The 22,552-nt window shown below is 34.8% G+C and overlaps 1 protein-coding gene and 1 non-coding gene across 2 annotated transcripts in view; both read left to right on the top strand.

Annotated features, from left to right (window-relative positions):
- The first annotated feature begins 2,784 nt into the window (after window positions 1–2,784).
- Trnap-agg lies at window positions 2,785–2,856 on the top strand. The gene has a single exon. It is a non-coding gene; the product is annotated as a tRNA-Pro (tRNA).
- Window positions 2,857–16,266: 13,410 nt separating this feature from the next.
- LOC113503931 (chromatin modification-related protein eaf-1-like) overlaps window positions 16,267–22,552 on the top strand; it is a 32,678-nt gene continuing 26,392 nt past the window's right edge. Inside the window, exons 1-3 of the mRNA XM_026886076.1 lie at window positions 16,267–16,374; window positions 17,247–17,379; window positions 19,714–19,787. Of these exons, the coding sequence (XP_026741877.1) occupies window positions 16,294–16,374; window positions 17,247–17,379; window positions 19,714–19,787 (288 nt within the window). The 5' untranslated portion in view covers window positions 16,267–16,293. The remainder of the gene's footprint in view (window positions 16,375–17,246; window positions 17,380–19,713; window positions 19,788–22,552) is intronic.

Raw genomic sequence — 22,552 nt, 5'->3', positions numbered from 1 at the left:
GAGTACAGGAAGGAAACAGTGGTGAGTGGGCACACCTAACAGCTGTTATTGTACTGCCCTGCAATAAGTGTACATTGCTTAAATTGAAATAAGAGATATTTATTTTTCCTATAATGTTATTTTTACCTACGAATGTATCGTGTGGAGATTATTGCGTTGAAGAGTATTTTGTTAATGCTACCTCTCAATATTATTCTATACTAATTGAAATTAGGAGTTTTATCCATGCCCTTGTCGCTTTCGATAAATGAAGTTTTATCGTAAGCAAGTTTCGGTTCAAATTTAATCTGATTTTTAAATCCGACTACTAAGCATTCACAAAAAGCGATTATAACTAAAACAAAAGAAAATAAACACTAAGTAAATGTAGATTACACTTAAAAAAATGAGTTTCGAAACTTGTCAATCACTGTCTGTCAAAATTAAAATTCAACCAACCTTTATTTTATTTTGTACTAGACACTATATTGTCATGGATTTAATATAAACAGAAATAAATATGTTTAAACAGATTGTGTAAAATATCATCTTCATCATCAGTGTTGATAACTCTTTACGAAAATAAACTGACGAATCGTTGCAAATAAAAAATACAAACAAGTTCAATTTTCGAACCGAATTTGTAGAAGATAGTATCAGAATCTACTGAACCAATTTTGAAATATTTTTACCAATAGAAAAAAGAAAGCGTCATGGTTACAAAGCAACCTGAAAATAACTCAAAACATGCGTTTAAAATAAAAATGGGATCTATTTTTAAAACATTTTGTTAACATTACTGCACCGATTCTCATCACCAAGATTTCTCATCTCAGTAACATTGATTACCTCAGAAATAATGATGTATAACAGACATGTTACATTACCGTCAGAAGCCCGTCACGGCACATTACCCAGCATCATAACGCTCGACCACTGACCATATGACTCGCTCAACTATGTTCAAGAATTCGCCGCAAGTCGACTGTGTAACCCACTTGTAAACTTGTGAACTGCACTTAAATAGTTCCTGAGCTTGATTATTTATACATATCTACTTGTATGTATAAAGTTTCTTGCCTTAAACAGACTAAGTTGAGCGTAATTTGTACTTACATCTGCAGCAAGCGCTCAGGGTGTTAAAGTGCAGATTGTGTGTGTTCTAGCTTCTCGCGGTTTCGTTTATTTTTAGTTGCAATATCAATACTGGTGTGAGATTTTAAGTATGGAGAAATAAGAAATACATATACCTACAGACACTTTCGTGGTGATAAAATAATTGTGTTTACTCATAATAGTCACAAAGGTCGCCTTAATGTGGTTTTATTTGATAAAAAGACATAGGTGTTCATTTGCATAACTTTCCCAAGCCCTTGTCTACGAAAAATCAGCTGATTTACGAATTTTCGACAACTCTCTCAGAACCTGCAGTCACAGGCACCACCATGCCGATACTCAGCTCCAAGGTACTCTATTGATAAGTTAGAAACTATAGCTGAACAAAAGCTGAACGAAATGTATCAAGCTATCGCATCTCTAGACAAAGGCTGGTCGCTCACAGTTTGACCCACTAACTGCGCTCAGAACGTGCCGCGGCTCAACACACTGTCTTGTATTTAGCGGCTTTGTTTTATATTGATGATTCGTTTTATGCCGAATGCTGGAAATCAGCTCACTTATATCGAAAGTATAAATGATTCATGTGTAAAAGAATAGGTACTTATTATCTTATCTAAGCCTCACTGACAAACGGTGGAGGAATATGTCGTGAGGAAATCGCCAACCTGCAATGAGCTAGCGTGATCATCAATGCTCAAAACCTTCTGGAAATAGTCCTGTACCCAGCAGTGGGACATATATTGTCTGGCATTACAAATCTTTTTCGAGACGTAAGTCAGTAAGTAGTTTAATGGGGAAAATATTTATTTGACGTAAGTGCATAGCATTTTTGTAAGCAGAATATTGAAAAATGTTAATTAAAGTTTTCCACTTCCTTGCCATTAATTTTGTTGACAGATTTAGATCGCCACATTTTCATTGATACGTAAAATTCGGCCTAAACGTAAATCATACGAGTAATTTAACTAAACTAAGAGCAACGAACTGGCAATTTTATAGATTAAACAAAAGAAGGTCAAGCCAGCTATTACGCCCCTAATGATTTAAGACCACATACCTTACTAAATATGGTCACGGCTTTTGACCGTTTATATATAACTCATATATTTTTATGTATTTTTCTTTATATTTCTATATCAAATAGTTCCACCGCACTTGAAACACGTGACTCACGTGAGACCTTAATCCCTTAAACCAACAAATCCTGTAACATGATAAGATAATATTCTTCTTTCACCGTTTAATCTCGATAGCAATTATTTGTACTATTGATATCTGAATTATTGAGTGATAAGTTTGAGTCAATTAATCGTTCTAATCAATGGCTACGTCTTCCTTAAGATCTTTACAACAAGACATAGTAATATGGCTATTGCTTTAAGGGGCAATTAGAGAATTATGAATACGAAGTTTGCTGCTTTTTTGACATTATTGTATCACACTGTACCAAAATGTAGAAGAGTCAGATGTTGTGATTAGAGCTATAGAAACAGAAAATAATATATTCGATCTAAACAAAACCTGAGAGTAGTGAGTGAACATTTTTAGTGACAGCTGGCGGCGGCAAGTGGTGTGAAAGGATTTAATTTTATAAATGAACTTACTATAGTTTGGTCAATTACGCAAAAGTGAAAGTGAGTCTTATATCAAGACATTTAAACAAGTATTTCGACCTAGCTATCAGCTGGCTCGTTGGTCTAGGGGTATGATTTTCGCTTAGGGTGCGAGAGGTCCCGGGTTCAAATCCCGGACGAGCCCAAATTTTTGGTAACACAATGTCTCATTAACAACTTACCAACATTTTTTAAATTATCTTTCATTTACACTAGTGTGAAAATATAGTTCGCATATTTTTTTGTTCTGAAAATTATAATGATTTCAAAAGCGCAACACACCTTCCAGCTTGTTCATCATAACAACGTAGCTTGACATTCGCACTTACAAACAAACAGGAAACGAAGGGGCGCTAGAGGGCGTAGGGGGCGCAAGAGGGGCGGAGGGAGAGGGGGGGTGCAGGCTGTGCAAGTGGGTGTCAGAAGTTGTATTGTGACGTTCACTTGTTTTTTACTGTAACCTAGAAAGACGGAACCATTGGTATCTACAGGCTCATAGTTTAAACAGAATAAGCACTACTGGTACTACTACTGGTACACTGGGAATAGGACGTGAAAAAGAGGAGTCAGTCAGGAAAAACGAGTAAGATGAGATGGACCATGGATGTTGATTAAAGTATCAAGATGTTGAAAAAAGAATGTATTTTATTATATAAATGCATACCTATTTATTGCTATTTTATTTTTTTAAACGACTCGGCTTAATGAATTTAATCCTTGTGTCGCGGTGGATTTCAAAAACATTCAAGTCACAGACACCCAGACTCAGAACAAGCATCGTGGATCACAAAAATGCATGTGTTCGGACAGAGGTTCGAACTTGCGACACGTCGCGCTCAGAGCGACCAGTCAGTTTTTCATCACCCCAAAATCATCCGTTGCAGGTGTAGGCTATCTGCCACTTTTGCCAGTCATACTTCCTCCCAAATCCAGGCTTTCCCAAAAGCTTAATACAAAGAATTCGAGCTACGTATTCGAAGTCACCACCAGTCTATATTCCTTTCCTGTAGTTCGCTGAAACAAGAAAACCTCGTACTAATCCTAACAATTAAGCTTGATTGACAGCTTCTATTCTTACGGCCGACTAGCCGCTAATTAATGAAACAGACGGCAAACTGTAACCGAATTTAGGTTGAACTTGTGACGTCACGGTAATTGGGTAACTTTGCTTCGTTACTGCGATCTTCGGGGTATTGGGATGATAATCTATTTGACTTGGATGCTGATGGAACTTCTAATTTAATATGTAGAGGTAACAAGCGCATGATATGTTAATTATTTTTGCTGAAATCAAAAGAAAACCTAGTACCTACGTTTGGGATGGCTCAGAACAACACTTAAACTCAAAGACGCGTAAAAGGAAAAATCAATATAGAATTTTTCCGACATATCTATGTAACATCAATAATCCTGTGTTATTTCTTCTGCAGGTTAGCCCCACAACCATTTTCGCTACAACATGCTACGCCGGTGAAACCACTGAAACGAGCTAGTATCAAATACCTCCTTCAATTTGTCAAGACATAAGACAGGCACGTATCACTTATGTACGAGTAGTTTACCTAAACGAAAACTAGTTTATAATTAAGAAACTAGTCGAAAACTTTTAGATCCAGACGTCCTTACCTAGCCTAGGGAGCCTACCATGTATCACCATTGCTAAATATTGAATAAATATTGATTAGATGTGAAAAAGGGACGCCGCTCTACAGCGTGTATTGCGCTATCTTGCTCCCACTTCAGCAAAAGTACCTTAGCGTTTTACTTGAAGAGGTGATGGTAGGTCCCCAGATAACAGACGTGAGCTGAAATTATCCGTCTGATTACAATTCCTTCCCGCTGACCGTTTACCGTAATTAGTGATGAAGCCACGTGCCGCTAATAAGTTGGACACTTGTTTAATTAAAGCTAACAAACAACGTGTATTTATATTGTACTCTGTTAAGGATGAGAGGCCTTGGGTACCCAAGGCGCAGTACTTACTTGTAAAGGAAAACATGGCTGCGATTTTTTTCTAAAACAATTTGTATATATTTGCTTTCTTATACTTAATGCCTTAAGCAATCTATACCTGCCAATCACCAGAAAACACCTTCTGTATAGAGTATAGATTAGATTCAACATTGTTGTCTTAACTTTGTTAAACTATTTTTTATATTTCACACATTTATATTTTGAAGGCGCAATAAAAGAAGTTCAGAAAAAATGTCTAAACAAGTAACATTTCTCAAGACAATGTCTGATGGCGACTAAACAATGCTGCATTGCACAAATGTGAACAATTTACTAACACTCCTAGAATCAACTTCCCAAATACACAGTCAGTGTAAATATTTAAAAGAAACACATTCAGACGATTTCTTACTTGAAGATTGTTCAAATACTGATTAACAATCTTTACATTTACTTCTTCAGTGTCCAACAGTAAACGCATGCTGCAGTTCATAAATAAAATATTACAAAAAAAAGATATTAAAAAATTTGCTAAAATCTAACATAAAAAACCTTTGATCACAAAATGTCTTGGTGTGTGTTTTTTATAAGAATACTTCACTTTAAGTAAGTAAGTTCTACAGCACTCTGAGTCAGCCATTGTCCCAAGTGTGGAAAAAAAATACATTATTTGTAGTAGCTCACTGTCTTTTCATTTTAAATACCATAACATTAACAAACAAAAGTGATGAATCCTCTTTCCTAAACACATCGGATCACAGCGCGAGATAACCACAGAAAAATTAGTAAATAATAATAGATTCCCAACATTCCTCGTCTCTTAATGCTAATTCTAAACATCAACACGCCTTTGTGAATGCGCGTGATGTTTTACTAATATCGTGCGGTTGTCGGACATTTCATACAAAATCAACTTTCTTACCAACATTAGTTGTTTGTGGATACTTTGTAGTCTATTGTTCTCGCATTGTGTGGTAAATATCGAATAAATTTAGCATTACTGGAGACTATGATAATCTCATTGTTATCTTCTCAATGTTCTCTTGTGAAGTCTAAGAAGAGATTTTAAAAAAGTCACTCTTTATAATAATTATCGTCTATCGTTAAAAATGCCTTGTCGTGATATATTTCTCTACAATTTGAGCAACAAAACAGTATAAAAAGGTTAATAAAAAAGTTCACACATATTTTTTACCATTTTTTATACATAAAATCCAAGAATAAATAAAGTTTATTTTTACTACGGTAATCGCTTCAATTGATTCCCATAAAAACACGCTTTTACAATCCAAAATAAACGGGTATTTGTTCATATTTACTCTGCCGATCCAGCTTTGTTCCAGCTAATATAGAAAAACGTTCAAATCATGTTGATTTCAGAATCAAAACATGTTTTCTACCAATCCAACTTATGTTCAGAATAAAACAATTAAAAAACCGATCCAGTGCAAGTCAATACAGGTAAAAAATAATATGAAAAAAGAAGTTGACAACCATCAAAGATATGGCCGCCACTAACAATTGCTCTATTAAACTGTGCATTTAAATCTGTTTTTGATACTCAAAATTGTAACCGTCCAGATAAATCTTTTTTGAGATGTGACCTTATGACAGGCGGACAGATAGCGGAGCCTATCCTATCAACAAGTTTAGTACAAAATAAGGTAATGTATGCTGTATAAAGAAATTTTTTACAAAAATTGCAATATGTTCAAATCACATTTGTCTGTTATTCGATAGTTAAAACAAGTCGAAACTGTCCCAATGCGTGTCAATCGGCCACACGGCCATACAGCGTGCACTACAGTGCTGGAATAAAAAGTAACGACGCAGAGCTCCGCTAATATTGGACAGTCGGTGCGAACTACAGATGTGGCATAATTCCTATTTATTCCCTAAAAATATGCCTTTGAATGATCTGCTATTGAGAGATCCTTGGATTTGGATACGCTTTCAAGTAAGAGAGATGTTACTATGGAAGCTAGACGGCACGCTACATTATGTAAAGCGACATCACTGCATGTACCGGTAGTTTATGTGGAGTATTTCCTGCAGGTTATTTCAAAAATACAAACTTGTCCTATATAATTTACTTCCATAATTTTATTGTGGAATTTTAGGAATATCGTTTAGGAAGTTATTTATAGTTGATTTAGTTAAATATAACCTAAACGGATTCCGGTAGTGCTTCCAAGTAAACTACAAATTCAAACATCAGAGTTAAAGGTGCTGTAGAATTAATCTTTACACCAACATTTTTTTTCTCTTATCGCTTATGAAGGTAAAGTGACTTGATAATATTATACAAGAAATCATGATGTAGAAAATACCAAAACTTCACCCTTGTCAATGAGACAGACGGAGCAATACATAGTCATATCAGCATCTTGCTTGCTTACACTAACGCGATTATAATGGTTAATAGTACACGCTCACCAACACAACAACCAAACACTACAACCAAATTATTAACTTTATAGAACAGAATAACCATCACAGAAAAGTCTCAAATGTTTACTTACCCTTTAAACCCTAGATAAAGAGGTTCATCTCTATACCTTCACCGGCGTTTCTGCTAAACAATTCTCTTTAATACAAAGTTGTCTATTCGACTTCACTTATAAATATGCAGTCGGTAAGTTTATCCGCGACTGAAATTCAATTAAACGCTTTGGTTGCAGCAACTTGTTGCAGGACAAGTTTTGTAAGGTGTTGCACTTGCTAACACGCTGTTTGTACTTTACAATGTTTGAATAAATGAATTAAATGAGGGTCCACGAGAGACTATTTAATTACGAACTTCAATGCTATGATTCCTTTTCAATTATCTTAGTTTAGATTTTGGTAAGTCAACGACATATTTTTTTAGGGTAAAAATGAATTCCTATTGCTGACGCTCCGCTGTCCGTTCGTCCGTCCGTACATTCATCTGTCATCAGGCAGTATGATGTTAACTGTGATAATTAGGACGTTGGATTTTTACACATAATGTTTTTCTGTTGTCGCTAAGTCATCAGGTTTTAGGTAGTACAATAATAGAAATTTATCAACAAAAATTACGATGGTATGTCGAATTTTTGCGTACCATATAGCGAAATAGCGATCAAGTCTCTAACTAGCATCTCTAACTAACGAAAATGACTATTATTTGCAGCATATTTTCTGAACAATATTTACTTCATAAATACAGAATCTTAGTTTAAATTGTGTATTTACAGTCCAGTGTCTATTATGCCAGCTAATTTTACCGAAGCTAGTCTCCGTTGCTGCAGCACGTTGCAGCAACAAGCGCTGTTTGCATACTAATGGCTGGCGGTGCGGTTCTGTGCTGGAGCTCTCCTTACTGGGTACTGTAACTAATAGATCAGTTACAGGGCTAAGAAATGGTGTGACTTATGTATTTTGACCTCTTTGAGGCTAGAACATTGTGATTATTGCTTTTAAAGAATATTTTCAAAGTTTTTGATTATTTAGTAAGGTATTTGTTTTTCTTGATCAAAAGCCTTTAAAAAGTACACATATTTGGTTGTGTAAAAATGTAAAAATACTACCTTACAGTTCTCGTAGTCAAGGTCTTTCAAATATAATTAATTATCCACGTATAATTCTCTCATTTCGATGAGACCTATTAAAAATATATAAGAACACCAATTCTAAAATAAAAACTGAACATGAAATCCATAAAAAATATGTAGTACTAGTGCATATAAAACAGTACAATTTATTAGTTTACATCCATTTTAATTGAGCGCAAACTAATGAAAATAATTATTTTCTTAATGTTCCTAGTAGTGACGGTAATTGGTTTAATGAGTGAAGGCGCCGAGCGTTTATTATAAGTGTGGGTTTAAGACCCGCGGGCTGGCTCACTAACAGCTTTCTTGATAATTCTTTATTTAATGTTAAAAAACTCTGTGTTAGCATGAGGAAAATGTAATCACGCGCGGATATCGAAGAAATGTTGTTACTTTGATATATTTTTCGGAATAAGACTTAGTTACCGACCCAAAATCGTATTTGGATGACAACATTAAAGGTGTCTAGTTATTGTTCTAAAATGGCTTAATGAATTTTACATAGGCCAATTGGATGTATTTGTTTCAAAGCAAAGATAACTTCCGTAAGAAGGTTGCTATGGTAACTTTGATATCGCAACGAACTAAGAATTTGATCCAAGGAGGAAGAAGTGATAGCCATATAAAATCATGTCAACTTTAAAAGGAAGTCCTTACTAACGAATAGTCCTGCTATCATTATTTTGCTGCTACTCGCAAATAAACTTATGTACCTACCTATAACTTAAGTTAAGCTCAACATGTCTCTAGTAAACTTTATTAAAAAAGTTGTCGCAACCAGAAGTCAGAGCGTTCGCTGAAGATACCGAAAAAACAAAGAACAAAAGAAAAGCAAAACGAATGAGCTCCTTAAACGAAACTGCAAACAAATACAAAATAAATTACCGCAACCATCTTATAAAATGTGCCCTTGTTAGGTATATAAAGACACCGTTGGATTAACAAGGATACGATTAATATTTCATTAAATTTAACCTAAAGGACAAAAAGGATAAAAACATAAATACCCTTTTGATCCCTTCTTACGAATTTAGTACCCGGGTAAGGATTACCGAACATGCATAACCGGATTGTCGTGTATCCGGTTGCGGGTCGGGTCGGCTAAGATCCGCATTGTTTTCTTTGTATACGCGACTTGGGTATGTGAGGAGGCGCCTGGAATCTTACAGACAGGATTTCAATCCGTTTACAGTTTTGACAGAGCCGATTGTGTTTTATTACTTTGATCTTTTCTTTTTGTGTACAATCGGACATAGATAAGAAACTTATTAACAATGGTATATCGTAACCAAGAACACGACAACACACGCCTTAACTTCCCAAATTTCTTCGGACCAAGGACTGATGGAGAATAATATGTCTTTTTTGAACATTAAATTCCCTAAACTGAACTTTACAGTCTTAAAGCTATTATTCTACTAACTTTCAATGAAAAAGCTTAGGTAACCTATATCTAAATCCCCTAACAATTAAAACATCCTCCTAATTCCCATTCTTCCAGACTGTATCCAGCAAACGGGTCAAGAAAACAAAAAATACTATTATAATAAGAAAGTTAATATAAATTCCTTGTTAATAATAATGTAGGGATTAAGGACGGTATTACAAAGCTGCTCGTTACCCGCCTGTTGTTCACTTAGGTTTCAAAGTTATGCGCTTTTAACTAAGGCCTTCTAGAAAATATTTAAGGTTATATTATGCGGAACCCTAGTACTGGGTTTTTATGCTTGCAGGCTTGTTTAGTGCTCATTAAGAATAATGTTTAGTGAGTTAAATATTTTGGTTAATTTTTTTATGGAAATATTGTGTTGCTATACAAATTGGTATAATAATATTTGTATATGGAATTAATTGAATACGAAACGGTAATAAATTGATTATGTCCCTATTCGATGTATTAAAATGTTGTGTTTCATGCCTACAAATACGAAAAATAAGTAAATGCTGTAAGAAATTCTCATCAAATCTTTGACCGTACCAAGCGTTCCTAAGAATTAATTGTTATTTGTTGGTATAGCAAATTCAAAAATACTTCTTTTATGAAAATTAAAACTCTAAAACGACTACAATTCACGAGATACAGCCCAGTGGTAGACATATGGTTAGACCATGGCGTTTTACTAATTGTGTTGAAATTTTACACCTTGCTTACACCCTTACGGATCTCCAAAATATTCTAACAAAATAAAATGTTTGGGAACATCCTCACAAATCTCTCCCCAAACATTCACGTTGAATTGAGTTATTGCCGATCTTCGGTACACACACACACATGCAGAAGTCCCACAACATAAACTATTGTCGGACAAATACGTTACAAACATAATTAGATCTCACATTTAGCTTGTACGACAAACGGTACCTTGTTTCATTGGTTTTATTTACTTCTGTCTTTTTTGTTGAATCTGAGGAAAATGTGACAGTAGAATGGGTAAAAGAGGTTATAATTTAAATAGTAAGTTATAGTTATTGATGACCTCCGTGGTCGAGTGGCGTACACACCGGTTTCAAGGTGTCGCTAGCTCTGAGGTCCCGGGTTCGATCCCCGGTCGGGTCAATGTAAAAAATCACATTTATACATTGTCTCGGGTCTGGGTGTTTATGGTACCTTCGTTGTATCTGAATTCCATAACACAAGTGCTTTAGCGACTTACTTTGGGTTCAGAACAATTTATGTGATGTTGTACGCAAAAAAAAAAATAGGGGTTAAAACTGTCTGTAGAAGGAGTAACACAGCCGTGGATTTATTGCGCCGTACCTGGGCGTTGTTTTTAATTTTATAGTGAAGATAAGTTGAATAGTGTTACCTAGCAGGCTATCTTGAAAAAATGGGTTTTTATATTCATTTTCACTCCCTTTAATAATAAAAAGAAACGGGCATAAAAATGACATCAATTAATGTTTTCAGTTGTTCAGGGTTATTATAATAAGAAAAAAAAATCTCTAATTATATTAATTACTTTGTAAAACAGTATACCTAATTAAAAAAAACAAGAAAGTCCTTGACAAGTAACTTTTGTTTAACAGCTTGTAAAAATAAAATAAAAACCCTTATTATTTTAGTTCAGAGCCCAAAATAAACTTTAAGACCTAGTCAAATATTATCACATAATTATAACTTGATTGTCTATTCTAATTAAAGGAAATGTAATTATCAACAGTGTCCAACGATCCTTTGACTATTTTTGTACCTTTCTTAGAAAGATGCTACAGTACAGTATTCTTTTTTAATTAGTGTCATTAGGTATCTAGGGCATATTGAACAAGTTTGGATTTCTTCTCGTTCGTTTAAAGAAAAAAGAGCTAAATAAAATAAAATAAATTATTTTTGGGTCAGAGAATATCCTTCAATTTTTTAAGGAGTTCCATTTTTAATCATGCATATAACTACATACTATTTGCTTAATATGGACCTTCTTTCATTCCATTCCACATTATTCCTGTAAATACAGAGTCAAGCAGGGGGTGTGACGTCAGAGCCACGTCACAATACACCGAGAAACATGTTTCAAACGGCGTCGAGTGTCGAGCAAAAATACTTTTCTGAAAAATGTAAAGTAGGCGATGGTTTTGTTAAACTGCAGCGAACATGCACGAGCGGGGAATACTTGGTGTAAAAATATCTGAAAATAGGAACATGGGCTATTGTATTGTAGATACATTCATCGTTATTCATCCTTATTTAGAACAAAACACTCCAGTAGGGATTTAATCCTTGCCCCAGGTGTGTTTTGCTTAAACATTCAAGTCACATGCACAAACACACCCAGACCTAGAACAAGTATTCGTGGATCACACAAATGTTTGTCCTGCCAAGAATCGATCCTGTCTTGCTTCCAGAACTAGCAAGTTTCAACTAACCACTTCATGAGGTAAAAGTCTAAAAGAATGTTCCGCAGAAGATTTAAAACGTGAAGGATGAATGATGATGAAGATCTCTCTTTAAATTAAAATATTGTGTGTCAGTGAATATCTTAGACCAATCAACACAGAATATTAAAATTAAAATTTTGTTAATAATTTCAAAATTGATGACTTGGGCAATTTATTTTAAATATCGTACATGACTCATAGCTGTGGTCTGCTCTACATAATATTCACAGCAATTAATAGAAGGTAACATAAGAAATCGTTATTCATACGAGCTTTTAAAATTTTCGCAATATCCAAAGCCGTGGGCTACCACCTGTGCTTACCTTAGATATTGTCAGCGACTTTATTTCAGGGAAATAGAGTTCTATTTTGCAAGACATTTATAAGATTGACGTCAGGTAGCTACAGTCGAATACATGAGGTTGTCGCAACATGTAGGCTAGGCTACAGCTGCGGGCCTAGGTCGAACTCAAAGTATGATTTTAATATATTATAGGTTATAGTGTAAATGGAAATATTTCGGTCAAATATGAAAACATTTAAGTAACTAAAACAATGTTTTACATTACTATTGATATGTATAGCTTTGGTTTTTGGTATTCATATTGAATGATCACGAAATTAAGAAGTCATTAAGTTTTTGTTTCCAAAATGGCAGCTTTGAAAGAGTAAAAAACAGTCGTTTTTCTGAAAGCAGGGCAGGTAAAAAGCTGAGAAGAATCTCATAAGTGGTAAATAACAAATCTAAAGCAAATAAAGTAAAATGAACCTAAAAATGAAATTGAAAATGACCTCTACTTCAGCGCACTACTCTTCATAGCCCAAACTAACACAAAACGTGATAATAAGTCAGGAGGTAAACAACAACTCGGCTTCATTAAATCAACATTAGGCAGTAAAAGCAGAGAGTCCTGCTCACCCGCGACCACCAACCCTTCAACAAGACTCTTATAAGAGAGAGATAGCGCTCTACAATACATAGAGTGACTTCTCTTTTCCTCAGCTGCTTTATCGCTGGTTCCCGCGCGCGCTGCCGGCCGGCGGCCTGTCGCAACGCGCACAGCTGTGACATACGAGTTAATTCGCGTAATGTCGCTACATACTGGCTAGTGTAGGCTGTGTTATAAATGTTTAAAGCAGAAGGTCCGCTGAGACACACCTGTAAAGTGTTTCTCTAATAGTCGACGATGATACATAAATAGATGCTTTAATGCTTTTTCATTTATGATTCATTGTTCTGATTACGTTTCACAGCAGTAAGTTTGAAGTAAAGAATAAATGAATATCATCGTAGTATATAGGTATAGTTTGGTAACTTCAATCAAAGAAAGTCTATATTTGATAATTGCTGTTAGAACTTTATTTTGAGACTAGCTTTTATCCTAGTCTAAAATACTTCATCAAGTACTTACTATGAAATTTCTCTTGTTTTCAAATCCGTTTAGGTTCTCAGACGGTTCAAACAATCACTCAACTCAGCCTATTGCTGTCCGCAGCTGGGCATAGGGCTCCGCCACCACAACAACCAGGACTCCGCCCACCGCATCCAGTCTAAAAGAAACGATTTTAAGGCACCGGGACATTCGTTACATCGGCCGGAGCTCTACTCGACATTAATAAAGTTAACCTTCTGCTATTACATACTATGTACCACACGGTACTACATAATGTCGTGACGATTAAACGCAATTTGTCTGTCGTGTCGCCGGCGGTGCCTAGTTTACGTGACTCGGATTTTTTAGCCCCTTTATGACTAACCTTAATTAGCTATGAAAAATCATAAACCATGTAATATTTAATGAGAATTAACTATCTGAGATTGGCTTAGTCAAGACTAATGTTAATTGCTATTCATGTGTAAGATGATTTTAAACAGTGATATTTATACATCGAAAGTGAATTATATTTTAAAAAATACAAAAATGGGTTTTAATTAAAATATATGATATTTTAAATTCCACTCTTTTAGCTAAAACTTAAGTTTTCAGAATGGATTTGGAGAAAGTAGAGCGTTCCTGAAATACCATTATCAAATGTATTTGTACATCTCGTTATAATTAGGTATTTCAAAATAGCTAAAAAACTAAAAATCTAGCGGCATCTTGTTTAAAACCGAATTCAAAATTACAATTTGAATAGCTAATTGCTTGTTTCGGTGGTTTTTAATTTTTTTAGAGAGATCCAAAATTTGTTTTTCTAGTATTTAAATTTAAGATTAAAGAGAATACAATAATTCTTAGAACTACCTTGACATGTCATGATGACACTGGCACAGAATTGTAATTTCATTTGTTTCTAAGTTATTTAAGTTGCCCTTTTATAACAAGACAACGTCATAACAAGGGGGACTTTATAAATCTTCCATGAATTACGTATGTTAGCAGAGCCATATATGGTTCGTATAATTGTTTAATATGTGACATAATAAGGTTTAATTGTATAACTGTGAACTCTTTATAGGACAAAAAGTTCTAATGGCAATCATAAATGTTGTCACCTCGTGTGAATATAAGGTGATTGTCATTAACAATTTTTGCTGACTAATAATTGAAGAAACTTAGGAAAGAATTTATTTTTTTACAACGGCGATCTCATGAAATACTGGACAGTTATGAAACATGTCCGATTTAAACATCTGGCCTATTGGTCCTATGGTTGGTAGCCCTGACTGACGTAGGTGCCTGAAGTTGGATTCGATTTCCACCCATGAAAAATGTTTGCGTGATGAGCACGATAATTTGGTCTGCGTTGAGTTGTAATTTATCAGATGAAGATAAAATAGATTAGAGTTGGAGAAAATCAGGTACTATATAACATAAACATAAATACATACGTTAAGTATATCACAACGATTAACCACTATTTCACAGCCACGACAAATACAGAGTCGTATGAGGCCAGGAAGTGCAGGCGGGTCAGCGCGCCGGATATCATAGTGACGTAACTGTCGCCCGAGAGAAAAACACTGAGAACTAGGCTCTCCTACAGGTGTAAGTACAGACAGGCAGAGTACCTGTTCAAGTTGACACGGGAATTTTCCATGTGATATAATGGCATTTTATTCAAATCTGAAGTCCTGTATTAGGGTGCCGTAGTCAATGGGTAAAAATGAAACCGTATGACTGAGGCTCCGCTGTCTGCCCTTCGGTCCGTCATCAACCGTCTTTTGTGAACCATGAGCTAGACATTTGAAATTTTCACAAAGGATGTATTTTTACTAAGAATACATCGATCGAGGTTAACCAATTTTATTTTAAAGGGTTGCAATACCCATCACCGATCCATAGAAAATGCAAATAAGAAATCAGGCATAAAAGCTATATACAAAAAAATGTATACTTGTTACAAATCTAGGGTCAAGACAAATTTAATGAATATAGTTAATGTTACGATATTATAAAGAATTAATCTAGAATTACTTAACCTTAAAGTGGTAAAGTATAGTGCAAAGCCTCCTTCTCATGAAATACTCTCTAAGTATATTATTATTATTACTTTTGCTTTTCAAGGCTGTTTCAGCTTCAGTGATGCTCCACTGAGATAAATATGTGTTCATATCCAAACTATACATTACACCGATTACAGCTCGAAATCGTATCGTTATTACTTAATCGTGTTTTTGACCCCGCCATTATTTGTTACCACATAATTTTAGAGATAGGATCGATTCTTTAGAAAAAGTAAATTCAACTGCGTTGTGTTAACTGCATCAAAGAAATAATTAAAAAAAAAACAGAAATTATCTGTATTGTAGCTTGTATTAGATTTTATGGGGTTTTCTCTACAAATATAGGCAGTGTGGTCATTGGGTAGCAGTTTCCAGAATAGTAGTTTTTTTAACAAATAATAAAATCAATTCACTCATAACAACTTGAGCTAAACATTATAATTATTCAGTATATTCAAATCCCGTATGAAATTAATGACAGCCTAAACTAAATATTTCAACAAAATCAGCATAACATAACAATCAACAAAAAGTTAATCATCAAAATTTTCTAACAACATTAAACCTATTGCATTATAATAACTGCTCCAAATAGTGCATTTTTTTTCTAATCCATTTCAAAATGCATAATCTCAGATACTAAGTGCATATCACACAGTCATCCTCATGAATCACTGTCATGACTATCCCTCATATGCGCAAGAGCATATAAGCTGCGCGAGTAGGGGCACGCATGCGCAGTACGGTCGTAGTCTCAGTCGACTTGCGTACACCACGCGTAGCGGACGTCTTACGCGGTAACATGAAGCTGCCGGTTAGTTTCACGTGGTGTTCAGTGATATTCAATTAATTGTTTAATTCTTCTTTGATTCAATTAATTGTTTAATTTTTCTTAATTGTTCAGTGTTCATTGTGCATGATACCTTAAATACGGAAATAGAAATTGGGTTTTACTAAAACAGAGAAATGATTATTTTCACATGAAAACTTTACAGTGGTTTCAGTTTAATTTAAATAAAACTCGATACTTAGTTAAAATATTTTTCAGTCAAAGTTAATTCCTGATAATGAATTGAGAGAAGTGATAAAGCTTAGATTGACGGAAACGAATTTGGTCGGGATAAATTAAAACGAATAAAATATTACTTTTATTCATAATCCGTAGGTGTCTTAAAAATAATATTTAGCGGGTGCCGAATAATACAAAGCTATCCAAATAACAAAATATCTGTATCACAATAAAATAAATTCACGGTTTCTGAAATTAAGTAGATAACAAAATGTCAGAGCAATTAGGATTAGCTCTGTTTTACCATTTCGTAACTGAAACCTGATCCTTAGTCCTTATAAGCATTGTTTTGCTTCTCTGATATAAATTGAACAATTAAACCTGAAACGTAAATATAAAACAATTTAATTGCACTGTCTGATGGACAAGTAAGTAGTACACATAAGTCTAAAACGTCAAAAATCTTCATTCATTAAAGTCAAATAATTCTGATATGACTATTTAACCCACACTAAATCAGGCGGTATTATTACATTTACTAAAAGGTCTGAGGAATTTAAATTCAAAATTTTCAGAGTTCCTACCCCTTCATCGTCTCACATACACACTTGCATACTACACATACCTTGATAATCTAATTTCCATAATACAACAGATCCATGTATTATTTCCTCCAGGTATTTGTGTTGGTGTTGGTGGCGCTCCATGCTGCCCACGCCAGGATCACGCGCCAGAGGAACAACCAGACCAGCAAGAGAGAACTGCTGGAGGGGAACTTTGGAGATCGGAAGGCACTACTCTCTAAATATGGTGAGTTAGATACAAATACAATACAATAAAGATAAAGTAAGTCCCAACTCAGCCTTAATCTTATAACTCAGACTGAGCCTTGTAACTTCTAGGATGAAACTGAGGTTAACCATCTAATTTTGGATTTTATCAATACTTCTTACTGATCGTTAAATATTTTTTCTTTATTAGTATTTCTTTTTTCAAATACTTTATCTATTAATAATGGTGTTTTGAGAACAAACAAATAAATGCATCATCCGTGAAAATTTCAGCTAGTTAGCTTAAGAACAGTTGATACCTGACAGCGGAAACTTGGTTAGAACGTATCGTTTTTACCCTTTTGGTTCAGGTTCATCAAATTGACTTACTATCGTATTTAAGTGCCAGAGATATAATTATAATTTCGCCTTTATAATTTGGATCAAAACTTGACACAGTTACCAGTTGCTATTTAACTTACACCCAAACGTAGAGATACTCTACAAATGTTATGACAGTGTAGAGTTTGTTGATTTCAATTCAGTAACCACTACGGTTAGTTTAAAAAATATCTTGTTTGATCTCGCCATCGAGCGAGGCTAAATACCACGCTGTGACTAATAAGAGCGCGAAAAACTCGAGTGAAATTGCTTGGTTTAGGAGACCTACGACCACGTCTGATAGTCATATTATTGATGTTATCTGACAATTGCGACGCTTCGGATCAAAGATAGAACTTGTTAACGATGTGAAACAATTGGTAATCATTAGGTACTAAAATAATGTTCCAATAGCTTTGACAGATACATGAAAATGAACACTACGCAAAACTAGCTATCAACAAACTATCATAACACTTAAAAATATTTTATAATAGAATAATTTTAAGTAATTAATAAGATCCTCAGCGGTATAGTTAATTAAAAGTTTTGCATACTTAATTTAAGCTTAGTTTTAAAGTATGTTTCAAAAGTATCCTCATTAATTTGATATTTAAATATGCATCGTGCTTTTATTCGCTACAAGGGTAGGGGGAGAAAAAATATTAGGGTGTACTTAACATGATAATAAGCTGTGACTCGTTACAAATAATAAGAAGACTCCTTCTTTAAGTTTCTACTACGACTACCACTATCTGCTCTCCTGGTACCACCCTCATGTCTACTACTACCTTCTCCCCTGGTATACGGGGTAGCGATAAAGTAAGAGAGGAAATGGCTACCTGCTTCTGGCGTATGGGGACGCAAAACCGTTGCGTCACGAACCGGTTCACCCAATTCCATGAGACATTAATCAATAAAAAATAATTTATGCACACACATTTTTCCCATTATTCACAAGGTTAGTGGTGATTTTAGTTTACGTCGGCACTAAGCTGTCTTTTGCCTTCAATAATATAGACAATATTGCCTAATCTTAACAATTAAAGATAGGGAAAAAAATACAAAAACGTGATATATTTACCTCATCGGTATAAGACATGATTTCATTTCATTTTATGGAGTTTCTTGCCGGTTCTTCATAAGAATGACACTTTGGAACCGTGCAACGAGAGTCAGTAATGTAACGTTTTAAAAGTGCCTGAGAAACAGCCTATTTGAAATAAAAACTTTTGATTTTGATTTTATGATTTTATCCTCTCTTTTGTTTAATGAAACTCAATTCACAAATAAAACAGAATTGAAAATAGGTTTCATAGTACATTGTCACACTTCCTATATCAGTTTAATATTAATTATCGCAGCAATATCGATGCGGCTATGCCCGGCCAGTGTCCGCGAAACAATTAACACAGTGTAAACACAGTCACGCGTGGCCCCAAATATTATCAAACTAAAATGATTTTCATGATAGCCGCCATATTCAAAGCTACCTGATTTGAATTTCAACGCAGCTTTCAATTGTTTCGTGCTGTTGTTCTACGGTAATGTCTTTTGATGGGGCGAGTGGGCTATCATCACGCTATTTCATTCTGATGAAGTAGATGATGTGAACCATCCCACCTCAGCCTACTTCATCGAATCATTAAAGAGACGCAGAGTTAACTAAGTAAAAAATATATATTAAGTAATTAAACTATTGTAATGTTTTGTGTCACCAAAATTGTTTTTATGCTTTCTATTTTTTTAGTTAAAATTTCCATTAAATATATTATTATGAAATCCTGTAACTGAAGCTCCACTGGTTGTCCATCTGCCACCAGACTGAATCTCATGAACCGTTACAGCTAGACAGTTGAAATTGTCACAGATGATGATATACTTCCATTCCCGATATAACAATAACCAATACGCTATTTCTACATGGGCTCCATTTTAATTTTAATAACTGCCCAAAAAATTGCCTTATAAAGTTTGTTCTTTCGTTTCACAGCGGCCGTCTCGGTACCAGGCATCCAGTACGCTGAAAACATCAACGACGAGCTCGCAGACCAGTCGCCAGCACAAGTGAGTACTTACACTCTATTAAGAAACGGTCGAACAGTTTTACCTCTTATTTGATACTGTTGCCCTAGTAGTATAAGACTAAGAATGAATTGAAGCAATTAAAACTGTATGGGTCGATTACGGGTTTCGTCGACTCCAGCGCTTTAAAATAAGACATTTTAGAATGATGATATATCCTACTTGCAAAATAAATGATTTATTTTTGTCACGCTCGATACACGTCTCAGAAAACCGACGATGAGAGTCTCCAAGCGCCTGTCGCAAAACAAAACAGACTATCCTACATACGAATGCCTTCCTAGAGTCTAAAATTGTTGACTCTATCCCTCAAAACGTCTTTGATCTATGTAAAATTGACACTGACCCTGAAATCAAACATGATATCACTAAACTAGTCAAGTTCAAATATACGTCACTATCTAGTTTCAAAAACAATTTAGTTAGCTACTAACAGGTCCCGGCTTATTGTGTTTCAGTTATCAATTACAAACAATGTGTAAACCATAATTTCGGTAATGACATTCATTTCGAGGTGTCCGCCGACCGGTCGGTACACATCGCTCTGAATAACACTCGACCACAATATTGTAATATCTATGTAAATGTTTAATGATGCGAATTTGTAATTGATAGATTGGATTTTATGACTAACCAAATTCATAGTATAAAATTTTAATGATGAATGAAATGAAAATTAACTTACTCATCATCATCATCCTAGCCGCTTCCCAACTATGTTGAGATCGCCCCAATGTAGCAAATTAATAACTAATATGTACAAACATTTGTGAAACAATGCAATCTGGATTAAATGACCCTTTTCAGGCAAAATTTTCTACCAAAAATAAAGACTCAAGGATTTTTTTTCACTCTACCTTCACGAATTTTCTTTTACTCTAGAAATAATTAAAAAAAACATTCAAGGTAACTATTAAATTATCAACATAAAATAGCAACTAGCACGTCGCTCTTTGCATCCGTCTTCAGAATGCTCCCACAAGAGTTTCGGAGTACTGAAACAATTTGATATCTAAAGCAATAAAAGTTCCCGAAGCCGTAACTCATCGCGAACTATTCATAACGAGGCTTCTTAAAAATGTGTACGTCACAAAATGGCCGCCGGTACGTTTTTTTCTGCCGCGAACTTGTGCCAAGTTTTAAATTAAATTTCTTTGAAGTTTCGGGAGTTGCGTTTAGTGTCGCCCTCTCGAGGGAGCTTAGGAAATTATTTTGATATAAAGGAATACCATATATAGGAAAGTTTCGGTTAGGTGTGGTCAAACGGTGAAATTATATTAGATCTAGAAGTCATTTTGGGTTTACTCCTGGTATCAAAAGTTAAAGCTTTGATAAAACTTTATCAAATAAGCCTTATATAAATTTCATCACGTCTGCTAATTTCCCAAATTAAATAAAGTTTCTTACCTTGTATATAGGGTTGAAATCCATACTATAACTACTAACTTTCAGCATTCTTATTTCAATAAAAAAAATAAAACACAGTCCATGATACAAAAAGTATTGCGAAGGGAGTACACGAGACCTCATAACAACTAACGATTTGACATTTACCTTTACCAATCACAATCAACAAATCAAAAATCACTCCAACATTGTGACAATAATCATATTGCTATTAGCACGGTACTTACGCCATATGAGACGACTGACGTGCCTTACCATGGAGGTTGACACGTAATTACTGGGTCATATCGTACGGTTTACCCAATATGAGTTGTCCAAATGTTACATCTTCATCTGCTTACAAAATATATTATGAACTGTAATTGTCGCATTGGGCACAGGCCTCTTCACGTACGGAAAACAATTCTTTGACCCCAAAATTGGTAGAAATATTTTAACTTACGGACAATAGCTATCAGCCTAAAGGGGATGTAGCTTCTGAAAATGAGGTACCTTTTTGTATTGACTGTTTGTATTTCTATTTTGGGAAGACGGTAAAAGAAACAGGAGAGGTTATAACTGCATATTATATTTAGTTACTTTCTGTTTTTACCTTTCATAATTGTATTGATCTAGATTTACATGCTGTTATATGGATTCTCAGGGTTAGGCTAACTAGAAAATGTCGACTCCCGCTAGCTTAAAAAGTAACATGTAAAAGTGATGACGTCTATTTTATTTGCAGAATATATTTAGTCATCTCATTTCCCTTTAATAGAGCTTCTCTTAAGCCACTAATCCAAAAACCCTGATCGTGTTAAAGTTACTAAGACATTTAACACTAAAATGCTGAGCAAAACTACGTGAACTTTTAAACTGTTCTATAATTACTCATTCATCTAGACGTTCCTACAATGCCGAGCGGTTTACTTCAAAGCTAGTTTTTGCACAATATGGTCCGTTTCGACACAAATATCGCTGAAATAACTTCAACTTGAAACAAGCGTGTGCTCTAAGTGATTAGCCCACATAACGTGACGCAAGTATGGGAACACGGCCAAAGTCAGCTCACTCTCATCATTGTGATTTTATGTAATTAGCTAATATTCACTAATTAATTATACCTAAAAACGTGCTCTTACAAGAAAGTCAAATATTTTGTTTATGTATCAACATGTGAATCATATTTTTTTAAACCACTCCGCCTTAATGCGTTTTATTTTTGTGCCGCGGGTTACACAAACATTCAAGTCATAAGCACAAAGAGACCTAGCCTCAGGACAAGCATTCCTGGATTACACAAACGCTTGTCCTACTCGGGGATCGAACTTGCGACTCGTCGTTCGTGCTCAGTGGTTTTG

Source organism: Trichoplusia ni, chromosome 20 (assembly GCF_003590095.1).
Source record: "Trichoplusia ni isolate ovarian cell line Hi5 chromosome 20, tn1, whole genome shotgun sequence".
NCBI lineage: Eukaryota > Metazoa > Arthropoda > Insecta > Lepidoptera > Noctuidae > Trichoplusia > Trichoplusia ni.
Note: the sequence above shows the minus strand (reverse complement) of the source record. Positions and strands in the feature narration are given on the sequence as shown.